At 44.5% G+C, this 12031-nt stretch overlaps 1 protein-coding gene across 2 annotated transcripts in view; it reads left to right on the forward strand.

The window, feature by feature from the left end:
• ADGRG5 (adhesion G protein-coupled receptor G5) overlaps positions 1-12031 on the forward strand; it is a 651384-nt gene that overhangs the window by 467508 nt on the left and 171845 nt on the right. For both annotated transcript variants that reach the window (XM_069654199.1, XM_069654209.1), the window contains one exon: positions 624-727. In XM_069654199.1, coding sequence (XP_069510300.1) covers positions 624-727 — 104 coding nt within the window. The remainder of the gene's footprint in view (positions 1-623; positions 728-12031) is intronic.

Genomic DNA, 12031 nt, shown 5'->3' on the forward strand with positions numbered 1-12031 from the left:
AGTATGGCGTGTTTACCCCCAGCTCCGAGCTGGGGGTAAACGTGCCAGAAAGATTGCAATTTTCGGGAGCAATTGCGAATGGGAAATTCCGTTTACCGCCCAACCCTTGATCGGGCGGTAATACCAGTCGGGATACCGCCCAACTCGTGATGAGGCCCATTGTATCCTCATCTTCTGGAAACATCAATAATAATAAGCAACAGGGCAAGCACGGTATGCCCCAAAGAGTTCCTATCCAATGAGACAAGAAACACACAGGAGGATTCTGGGTTGTGGGAGGTTCTTATGCCACTCCCTTGGGGTTAGGCGGGGCTAAAATATTTGAACACTTAAAATAAAATTTCAAAATGTTTTTAAGAGTTACTATTCAGGGGGTCAAACCACCTCAAATTCATGATGAGGTAGAGGGCATGGAGTTAATTGTACAAAGAAAAAGAGCCAAATATGGTTATAATTGTCTGAAACTCTAAATATGACTGTGACTTTATTTACCGACATTCTTGGTTTCTTTGTGAAGTAAATGACTAGAAGTTATTAGCATGTTTGCCGAGATAAAGGGTATCTATTTTATTGCACTGTTTTTCAATTACTGAGGTTTTCTGTCTTTTTATGCCCCGCTTTAGGCAACGGTCCTGGCAATTGGAGCACTGACGGCTGTAGAACTGTGCACCAGCCAAACCACACCATGTGTCTATGTAATCACCTGACCTACTTTGCAGTGTTATTGGTATGAAAAAAGTGGTGCTGAGCTAGGTCAACCTCAACATGTGTGAATGTCTCTTACTCGTCCTGTCAGCCACAGTTGTGTCCTAATTCCCTCACCCTCTACTTCCCATTCTCCTACTGTATCTACCCCATTCTAATGGGAGCCCCATTTCATACTGCATTGTCCTTTTGCACATTGCTTTGTCTTGACCCACTTGCTTGTCCCCATCAAGAGACTCCTCTGGGAACACCAATCGGTAAGAAATCGCCTCATCCCAGCAACACCAGGGACTAAATCAGGAACGACCTACTAATGGACTAGGCGATCAGCTGATGAGAGCATGTGACATCACTTCTGTACTCTCTAGGGGTGCCCAGCCAGGGGCATCTCAGTTAAGGGCAGAACAGTAAAGGGCAAAGATCAGTCGTTGACCAGCTTCTTTGCCTCATTGCCTATGAGCCTTTGCTTTTACCGTCCTCCCTGCTGCACCTTTGAGTATGCTAGCTTACCAATTACCGTGCTGTCTCTCCACACTGCAGTACTCACCTACAATGCATTTGCTCCTGCTGCTCCTGCTACTCAACTCTCCCTATGCTTTTTCCAATCATTTTACAACTTCCTTCTTTCCTATCCCTATCTCTGCGTAGTATGGGTTGATTTAGATTTTTCCCAGATTGCAAAAACAGCATGCTCCTCGTATATGGTTCCTGGGCAGCCCATAGCAATGGTCGAAGATTTCTGGATTTCAAAAGCTGCTGCTGCTAAGCTGGATCTAAGAGTCTGCTAAAATAGGCCAAGGGTTTGTGACCCATAGATGTTCGTTGCTTGAGGTCAGCTTTCATCACTTGTGCAATTAAGTGCGAAAATAAGAAAAATTGTTTCTTATAATCCGGTGTTGCTAAAACTGGAGCATTACTGATCACAGCTTTAAGCTCCTGGAAACATGTGATAATTTCTTCTGTCCAGCAAGTTGAACTCTTCACTTTTTATGCTTCCTTGAGTCCTTGTTATAGGGGTCTCATGTAGCTAGAGGAGTCAGAGATCCATGACCTACAATAGTTACAGTACCCTAGCAATTGTTGCATTTGCTTAACGGTAACTGAATGTGCGTTGTTTCTCAGTGCGACTGCTCTCTCTGGCATTACTTTCCTTCCTGCCGGCGATATTACTTCCCCTAGGTACACTAGCGTTTACTGACAATACTGCAATTTCACTTTGTCCACCTTGTACTGCTTGTCGGTGAGCAGAGTGAGAAGCGTTATTGAGTCTTTTTCACACTGCTCCTCCGTGATGCTACACATTAACAAATCATCCAAATACTGGATCACTGTGCTTGGAACGTGTAAGTTCCCTAAATCAATTTGTACCACCCTATTAAAGATACTAGGGGACTCACAATACCCCTGCGGTAACCTTGTGTGCTAAAATCTCTGTCCACGATGCGCCATGCCTCCTTCCTTGTCTGTGCCTAAAAGAATAACCTTGTCCTTCTTCATAATCACTGCTTCTAGTGCCTGGAGACAGCTGGTTGAAATACAAAACTCAGCAGACACGCTCAGTGCTTTATCTCAAATCCCAAGCACCCATACTAGCGCTATCTTTACTGTGTAAAGGAACATGTCTGGATGTACAGACACACTGCGCTGTCACTATAACATGCTTGCATGAGCACTATTGTCCTAGCGGGATACAAACCTGGTGTTGAGCATACTATAGCTTCCTCCGAGAACGAGATCATAATAGTCAACTTGCTCAGGAGATCTCTGCCCAAAAGATTCACTGGGGTATCTGCTCAATACAACAAAGGAGCTGATACCTACTGTAATAGGGAGATCTTCAATATATTGAACCAATAGAATAGCCCCAGAGAATCCCTGCTTGTTCATCATTCTTCCTGACAGGGGAAACTTACCTTCCTTGATGCAAGATTTAGTTGTCAACCATAAAAGTAAATGCACGGTCTCCTATCGTCACACCTACCTGGGGTTCCTCTTCCAGATCGGTGGTGACGCTCAGGACTGGACATGTCAGAGTTCCATGTGGGCTGTCCTAGTGAGGATATGTGCTTGTACCCAGAAACAGGAATGGATTGCCTCCTAGGACACTTATCCCGGTATAGTGCGTCACCGTACCTTGCGGTTAATGGTCTCCTCATTATCCCGGACCAGCTGGTGCACCGAACTGCTCCTTCAGCATTCCTTTTCAACACTTCTTGCGACTTCCAGCTTAAATCATATGGCATCCCTAGCTCGTATCCTACTTATCTTCCTAAGAACCCAAATGGAATCATAAAACACTGGTCAAGATCTGCCCTTGAGCATCCATTTCATGTATTTATTGACTAACCCCAATCTGATTCTCACAACCTAACCAGAACCATTGGTCATTCAATAACAAGGCTTTGGGGCTCATTACAACATTGCCGGTATCCTGGCATTAAATCGGCCAGGATAGGCGGTGAATGGATTTACTGTTACTGGCACTCGGTTCGGTGCAATGTCCACCGGATTACGAGTGCCGAATGACAGTGTTAATCCCCATTCCATGGAGTCCCAATGGATTTTGCCGATATTATTGGTGCCGGTGTTACCGGCACCTCTTATACCGCCGATTTTGGCCGGTAAGGTGTCAGAATGATCTCCAGCTCTTAGCTGGAGGTCATTCCGCCACCTGACTGGCACACTTGTAGTTGGCTGGTGCAGAAACGTGCCAGTATACGTTAATACCAGCACATTAATTCTGCACCAGACAACTTGTAATGAGCCCTTCGTGTTCCCAGGAAGTTTGTCCCTCACATCTACACATCCATCTAACCATAAAGCAAACCTAATTGCAGTTCATTCCATTCTTGCCTCCAGCAATCATTTGGCCTGCTATCGCCATCTGCCCATAGTGCTCTGCTTCTTCCACCTCACATGGCCTTCATCATCCAAAACACTTGCAGAGGGAAGGGCACTCAACTGCTGCAAATCAGAAACTCTGCAGCATAAGGCTCTAACTATGATGAGCCTGCAATCTTTGAGTAGACTTTTTATTTAAAGATGGCAGAACTCTTGAGACCATAGCAATTTAACCACACATTTAGCCTAAGTACCTATGCATCTACTTCACAAGTTTACCTCAACCCACTTCCATGCACTAGAAAGTTGTACCCCACATGATGACATTTGCGATTACATTGTTGCTCGATATGTTGGTACATGATGCAAACTAAAATGTATTCACACTAGCTGCAAAGTAACACCTATATCAAATCTCCAATTTACATAGAACACACACTAACTACAACATGACCGTGTTTTAAACAAGCCACATACAGCTTGCTAAAACCTACGCAACGTGAACCTCTTTTCCTTGTTGGGATGCTGTATGTGCATCCCAACAGGGCCTTATGTTCCATGTTCGGATAGCTACTCATGTTTAGAGAAGGGCATGGGGCTGAGAAAGGGTGATGGAAATATGCTGTTTTGAGCACCTTCCATTTAAGATGACCATAGTCATCTTTGAGTTGCTATTGAAGTATTCTTTATTATGCCTAATCACCCTTTCATATGACTGGGGTGGATTAATATAATGGCTTGTCAAGGCGGCACTCCGCCACTGAGTCCCGAAAGAACCTACATTGGCTCCCTGTTAAGCATAGGGTCTCTTTCAAGATTCTCTCGCTTATGTTTAAATGTCTTAATGCCACTGCACCCAGCTATCTTGCAGAACGTATTGAACGATATGTCCCAGGGCGACTTCTCAGATCAATTGAACAAGCCAGGCTTTGCCAGCCTCGCTTTTGTCTGGCTGAATTTGGCTAAACCAACTTCAACGTCACCGCCCCAGCTTGTTAGTATTCTCTTCCTTTGCATCTTAAATCCTCCACCACCATGGCTGACTTTAAAAAGAAACTGAAGACCCATCTCTTCACTGCTCCTTAAGTCCTGCTTAGCTCACTGTGTTTCTGGCCTCTCTGCTTGTTTCGTCTGTTTGTCGTGTCTTGTTTTTGTATGCGCCTCGAGGCCTGCGGGCAATGTGGTGCTCTATCAAGAATTTAAATAAATAAATACAAGAACATTTATTTATTTTATATGTATTTATTTATATATAAGAGGAGCAACGCCCTTTTGATCACAAAAGAACGTACAGTAGATAAGAAATCAGATTTGACGGGAGGCAGTGAGATTTTTACAATGGGGCGATTTTGAGGGACATTCTGACCAGGTTGTGGACGGGGGTAAATACAACAGTCGCCAGGGACAACACATAAGTAGTAAGGACAATGAACATTGGAAATTTGTAAGTGCAGTAAGGCCAGCTGTGCTCGGGGTATGACCATGATGGGTGAAGTGTTAGAGTAGAGGCAAAGGAAGTGAGGGACAGAGGCAGGTTAGAGGCAAAGGGAAAATGTTAGCTAGCAAGCAGATGAGCGGTAAGTTAAGTGGGTAACTTGGAGGCGATGAGGTAGGCTTTTAGTTTGGTTTTGAGCAAATCCATGTGGAATGTTTTTTGGACATTCGATGGAAGAGAATTCCATGCAAGTGGTGCAAGAAGAGAGAAAGAGCAGCAACGAGAGGAAGCACAGAGAGGACGAGCAGCCACAAGGGTAGTCGAGGAGGCAGAGCAGGGATTATGAGAGAGCTTGTAGAGTTGGATTTAGGAGGATAGATACAGTGGTGCCTTACCTTGATAAAGTTGTGAACGAAGAGAAGAAGTTTAAATCTAGCCCTGTTTTGCATCGTCAGCCATCCAGCCTGGTGATGGTACGAGGAAGTATGTGTGAAGTGATGGAGTTCAAAGAGAGTCCTGGTAGCAAAGTTAATGATCTTGTCTAGAAGACAGAAAGCATAGTTGTGGGAATCTAAGAGGATGCTGGTCCAGTAGTCCAGTTTGGAGAATACAAGAGTCGTTAAGACAGTCTTGGTGGTGTTGAAAGGAAGGAGGTGCCAGATTTTCCTAATATTTAGGAGATTGAGGCGATCTGCTGTTCCAGTTTTGGAGATGTAAGTAGAGCAGGTGTGAGAAGGGTCATAAATTTCGCTGAAGATTCAAGCTGAAGAAGAGGAGGGGATAGTGTCAGGTGGGAACTGGATAGGCAGAGGGAGAGATGAGAGAGAGCTTTTGGCAGGGAAGAAGAGCAGCTCTGTTTGGGTAGTGTTTGACATCAGTGAGTGGGAAGCCATCGAATGTTTAATGGCAGAGAGACAGTTTGAAATTTTGATAGAGAGATCAGAGGCGAGTTCAGGAAAAGAGAAGAAGATTTGGGTGTCTTCTGCGAAGAGTTGGTACGAGAACCTGCCCCAAGAGCAGAGGTGTACAGTGTAAAGAGGAGCGGACCCAAGACAGAGCCTTGTGGAACACCAACCGTTAGAGGAGTGAGTTGAGAGGTGTTGTTGCTTCAGAGGACAGAGAATTTGCGAGGTGCAAGATAGGATTAAATCCATGAAAGGGCTCGATCATGAATCTCAAGAAGAAAGAGAGTATTAAGGAGATCAGAGTGATCGACAGTGTCAAAGCAGCAGACAATTCAAAGAAAATTAGGATAGAGAATAGTTGGAGTGCTTAGCAGAGGCAATGAAGTTGGACACATTCATGAGAGCAGTTTCTGTGGAGTGACAGGAGCGGAAACTTGATCATGGGGGGTCTCAAAGAATGTGGATGTCTACGAAATTGGTAAGGCGGTTCAACACAACCCTTTCAAACACTTTAGAGTAGTGCAGAAGGAGAGACACAGGGGAAAAGTTAGCTGATAGGTTCAGGTCAGCTCCTTGCTTTTTTGGGAGAGGGATGACCATGGCTATTTTGAAAACAGAGGGAAAGGCAAAGCAAGCGGCGTCGAAGGACTTGTTGAAGAGTTCAGCTTGGTGAGAAGTCACTAAAGGGGCAATACGCTTGACTAGCTATGGAGCAAGAGGGTATGATGGGCGCACGAGGGGTTAACATTCATCAAAAGAGATAGCACCTCGTCAGTATTAGTGTGACTAAAGTGGGAGATAGAGGCAGGAGATGATGGTAGAGTAGGCAGAGTGTAAAATGTAGGAGGAGGAAGTGTGAGGAAGGTCAGTAGAGAGTCTCTCATTTTTAAATGTTTGCAGCATACAAACATTCTTTCCTTCCTAAGCAAATACGGACAACCTCTCCTTAAGGGCTTCTTGGAAGGAGAATTTAAAATATTATGGTCATGGCGAGGGATTTGTTCTCCTTACCCTTATGCACTCCAGGAGTTCCCAGATCATGTTTCCTTATGTAAATGATTCTGCCTCAGTCTAGTACCATTTGAAAAATTCCATCATCCTCACCTGGACTGACACTGGGGCATCTGATAGTGCAAATGACTAGGAGAATCTCTCCTCCCACCACAGAGACCACACCTCCAAAATACTCTTCACATAGGTCTCGGCCTGCTTGAGACAGAGAAATAAACGCACTTATTTGCAAACGTTTTTAAACAGTACCTTCATCAATTAAGCAGCTGTTTGCCTCAGAGCTCTGTAAAGGACATAACCAGGAAGACTTGTATGCTTCGGTACAGCCTGCCTGGGCTATACTTGGCATATGCACCAGCATTGCATTACAGGATAGACTCAGTCATTTTGAAAGCATACTCTTAGCAGAGTTGCAACCACAGGGACGTCCTTAGTAATATGTATAATGAAGGTCCAACCATATCCATTACTTTCTCAACCTGTGTCTTGAAGGCTCTGCCTATTTCTTCATGGGGGCCTTGGCCAAATAAAACAACATACTGATTGTACATTTCAGGGTCTGGGATGGAACTGAAATATCGCTCCACCGCTGGTCAAGAACGTTCCCCAGCGAAAATATTTTGTACATGTTTATCAAGTGTTTCCCAAAGCCATAGTGTATAATTTATACATGTTAGTCATGGGACATCAGTCTCTTGAATGGTCATGATGTGTGCCCAGAGAACCACTTATCTCATCTCCCATTTAATCTTTGATCATGTGTATGTACAAATCATCGTTTTTAGAGAAGGACCATACTAAAATGGCTTTCTTCCTACCTATTCAGAAGGCGCCAAGCCATACAGATGGGTCTGTTCAGATCCAAGTGACTCCCAGACACATGTGGGATCCCCCAAGGCTCCATCTTCTCCCCAACCAACTTGAACTACTATATAGAACATTTGATAATGTTCCTAAAAGACACAGATATAGCCATTCATCAATAAGTCAAAAACACCCACCTGTACCTAAAAGTCAAAGACCCCTGGACATCACCCACCTGTGAGTGGCTATCCACCATGTAAACGCCTGCCTTAAGCTGAACCCCCACCAAGAATGTGTCCTCATCTGTCTCCTTGTCAAATAACAGCACATTCAAATTGTGGCTTGATGATATGCAACTTGAAGGCTTCACCTCACAGTGGTGAGACTCAGCCAAATCCCTATGCTTAATTGTACACAACAACACTTCTTTCCAAAAGTACATAGCCAAGAAAGCCCAACTGGCCTGGCTACAGATCGCTACATTCCGCAAAACCACTTCTGCACTAAGGTTCTGGCTCTCGTAATCTCCCACATTGACGGGCGAAACACCCTTTTAACTTGGCTCCCAACTATGCACCTGGCCTCCATCAATCTGTCCACCATGCCACAAACCCACCTCGTTATTATCCCTCAGAATTTCGACCACATCTCCCTCTGTCCCTGTGCGAACTACACTGACTCCCCCTCCCCACCAGGATCCTATTAAAACTGTTTGCATCAGCTACACAGCAGTCTTGAATGGCACACCAAAAGATCTGGTGACTAATCTTTATACCGCTGGGAGCTCTTGCACTTTCTGTAGCAAATTCATCAAAAGGATGGAGTTAAAGCTAGAATGCAAAGAGAAGGCCTGCAAACTGTCCTTCTCCCACTATGCCCCACCATCTGGAAACCTATCCAACTGCAGGTTTGGAATGGCCAAACATCCTCCAGTTTCGCAAAACACTAAAGACGCATAACTTAATCTATGTTTTTCCATCTTCCACCAACAGTACGTTTGTGTGTCATCCTCCCTCACCCCTCAGGCATAGCAAGGCTCTATTAGATCGTCAAAGTGGGGGCGTCAAAGTGGTTGCTTACTTTAAATATCAATAAATAGTCTTTTGCTTTGGCCACAAGCAGGCACCCTCCTAAAGGTGAGTGCAAACATCTGATAGCAATTTAAATGTACAGCCTTCCCATCTTTATTGAAGCTCTATAAAAAACTTACCACAGCCCATAGGTACCTTCCATTTATACAACAGGCCGTTTAAGACCTCTGACAAGCCACCCAATCTCCCCACAAGAGACCTCTTAAAACACACTCAAGGGGGGTCATAACGACCCAGGCGCTAATTGCGCCAACTTTACCACCATGGTGTAAACTATGTTTACACCATGGTGGATGGCGGATTTACCGCCCCATTCCAAGGTGAGTGGGGCGGTAAATCCCCATTTCCCATTTTCCCTTCCCCATTCCCATTTTTGCCCTATAGGGCATAATGGGAGTGGGGAAGGCGCTAATTACGCCACCGTAAATTACGGTGGCGTAATTAGCATCATGGCAGGTTAGCGCCATGGATTTTAACGGCTGCTAAGAGCAGCCGTTAAAATCAGAATAGGCGTTAAGGGTTAACGACGGCGTTAACCCTTAACGCCTGGGTCGTAATGAGGCCCAAGGTCATTACAACCTTGGTGCTAAGTACACCAACTATACCACCATGGTGTAAACTATATTTACACCATGGTGGATGGCCGATTTACCACCCCATTCCAAGGTGAGTGGGGCGGTAAATCCCCATTTCCCATTTTCCCTTCCCCATTCCCATTTTTGCCCCATAGGGCATAATGGGAGTGGGGAAGGCGCTAATTACGCCACTGTAAATTATGGTGGCGTAATTAGCATCATGGCGGATTAGCGCCATGGATTTTAACGCCTGCTAAAAGCAGGCGTTAAAATCAGAATCAGGCGTTAAGGGTTAACGGTGGCGTTAACCCTTAACGCCTGAGTTGTAATGAGGGCCACAGTTTCTAATGCATGCATATGGGTACTGCTCGATGCCCGATCAGTCCCTAGTCACTCACTTGAGATATTTGATTTCATTAATCAACATGATTGGACTGTTTAGCCATATTGGAAACGTGGCTTAAAGACTATTCTGGGCTGGCAATTTGAGCCATGGTACCTGAAGGCTACACTGCATATGCTACTAATGGATTACATGGCAGTGGTGGAGGCATTGCCCTCATTATTAGAAAATCTATTAAGATACACTCCTCTTTTACCCCGGTTATTCCTGGTTGCGAGGCTTTGGCAATTCCTTTAAATAAAAGAAACCAGTGACACAAATGTCTTATAGTCTATCATCCACCTCAATGCGATATCACGTTTAACAAAACACTATTAGAAACTATTTTAAATACTATAAAAAAGATGTTTGTGTTCTCAAGGGGATTTTGATTATACATGACACACAAGCACAGTCTCTGATGAAAACACATACTGACCTTGATTATCATGTTTTAGCAACAGATCCAACTCATAGCAAGGGTTTTTATTACCTTTCCGGCAAGGAGCCTGCACCGATTCGAATAAGGTTATCAAATATAAATAATTAGAGCCAGAAATTGTAAACACTCAGTTCTTGGACATTGGAATTGATTTGTTGACCTGTTTAATTCCTGTCTCACCTATCTTGTCGACATTATAAATCTAAAATGATTATAGCTAAAGCCATGGTAACACTTGGCACTTACCTTGTACTCACCTGTGCTGGAGTCTTTCAGAATAGTTCTCATCCAGCATGAGCGTAGCTGGAGAAGAAACCCAATGAGGAAAATAACGTACATTTAAAACTCGCTAGACAATTCTATAAGACTATAAGACAGCCATCATGAAAACCAAGTGTGAATATTATGCAAACCAGATCAATAATTCAGAAAATTCTACAAAAAACAATTTCCCAATACTTGATGATTAAAACAGCCCACGTAAAATGTCTCTTCCATTCAACCTTCAGTAAAATGTTGCAATGATATCCAAATAGCATTCCCTAGAAAAATCGAAACACATAAGGGAAAGAACAGCCCTATGTTCTCTCAATACCATCCCCCCAACAACTATTGCTAATGACATGTGCCCTTTACCATCAGGGTCACAGTTGAGTCAGACTATGGTCATCACTGGAAGAATTTACTTTCAAACTGTTGTGAAGTACTTGCAATGTATGCATGGGTATGATGATCTGAGAGAATGTTGGTGTGCTGTGGCAGAATGTTTGGGTTTGAATGCTATGTGAAGGTTCTAGGACTAGTCAGTTGGTAGAAGTTAGTTAGCCTGGGTGATGGGACCCAGTGGTTCTCTATAGGATCCTGTAATTAACTATGCATAAAGCTTACCTGAGTGTTGCTTTCCAACAATGACGACGAAGATTTCTTCTAAGCAGTGAAAAAGAACCTGCGAGCAAAGAAAAAGAAAACAGGAAACGCTGTAACTGTATGCTGAGGGGAGAGCAGAAGAGAAGGAGACAAATCACTGCCCCCAAGAGAAGTAAGTCCCATCACCCTGGGGAAAATGATGGGGGAAGTTAATCACCAGCGCAAAGCCCAGGCCTCCTCCCAGAAGAGAGGGGGAAGGGAAGCCCTAGTGTAGAACCCACGGAGGAGAAAAAAAGATGGAACTGCAATCATAATGGTGCTGTCAAGTTGGTGATTCTAGTGAAGAATTGAGGAGCCTAGCCCACCACTAGCTCATGGGTAGAGAAGTGCGGGTGCTTCAAGACAAAAGAACACCCCAGGGCAGAGAGAAAGAAATGGTGGGTGAAAAGTACCAGACGAAAATAATGAACACTCTTCCCCAGCCAAGGGCCAGGATACATTAAAGGAAAGGGATCCTGCTGTAATATTGACTGATTTGAGAAAAAGGAGCAGAGGTGCTGTCCAGGGTGGACCCAAGATGGGGTATGAGACGCGCTTACAATGGCATGAGCATGAAGTGAAATATGCAGAGGTACAGGGTTACCAACCCCAAGGTGGCCTCATGCTAGCAGGAGGCATTTAACAATGTTAATGTTATGTGTGCAGGCCTTGCAAGGGGAGTATTTAGCACAGAGACATGGCCTTCGTCACCCACCTTGTCTAACTGTGCCTGGAAGTGAGTGAGCAACTGTTGATGACAGGGACCTCCGGTGTGCTTCGTAGGTGAGAAGGTTATGGTGACGTCAGGGAGTTCGCTGGGTGAGATGGTGAAGGAGTGGAGTGCTGTGTTGTCAGCGTTCTCTAATGATGAACTGCGAGTGCTGCGCAGTTGCTGTGATTAGGGTCAGAAGAAAGGACCAAATGACGTAAGTGA

The sequence above is a fragment of the Ambystoma mexicanum genome, chromosome 1p (assembly GCF_040938575.1).
Source record: "Ambystoma mexicanum isolate Mex_15411 chromosome 1p, UKY_AmexF1_1, whole genome shotgun sequence".
NCBI lineage: Eukaryota > Metazoa > Chordata > Amphibia > Caudata > Ambystomatidae > Ambystoma > Ambystoma mexicanum.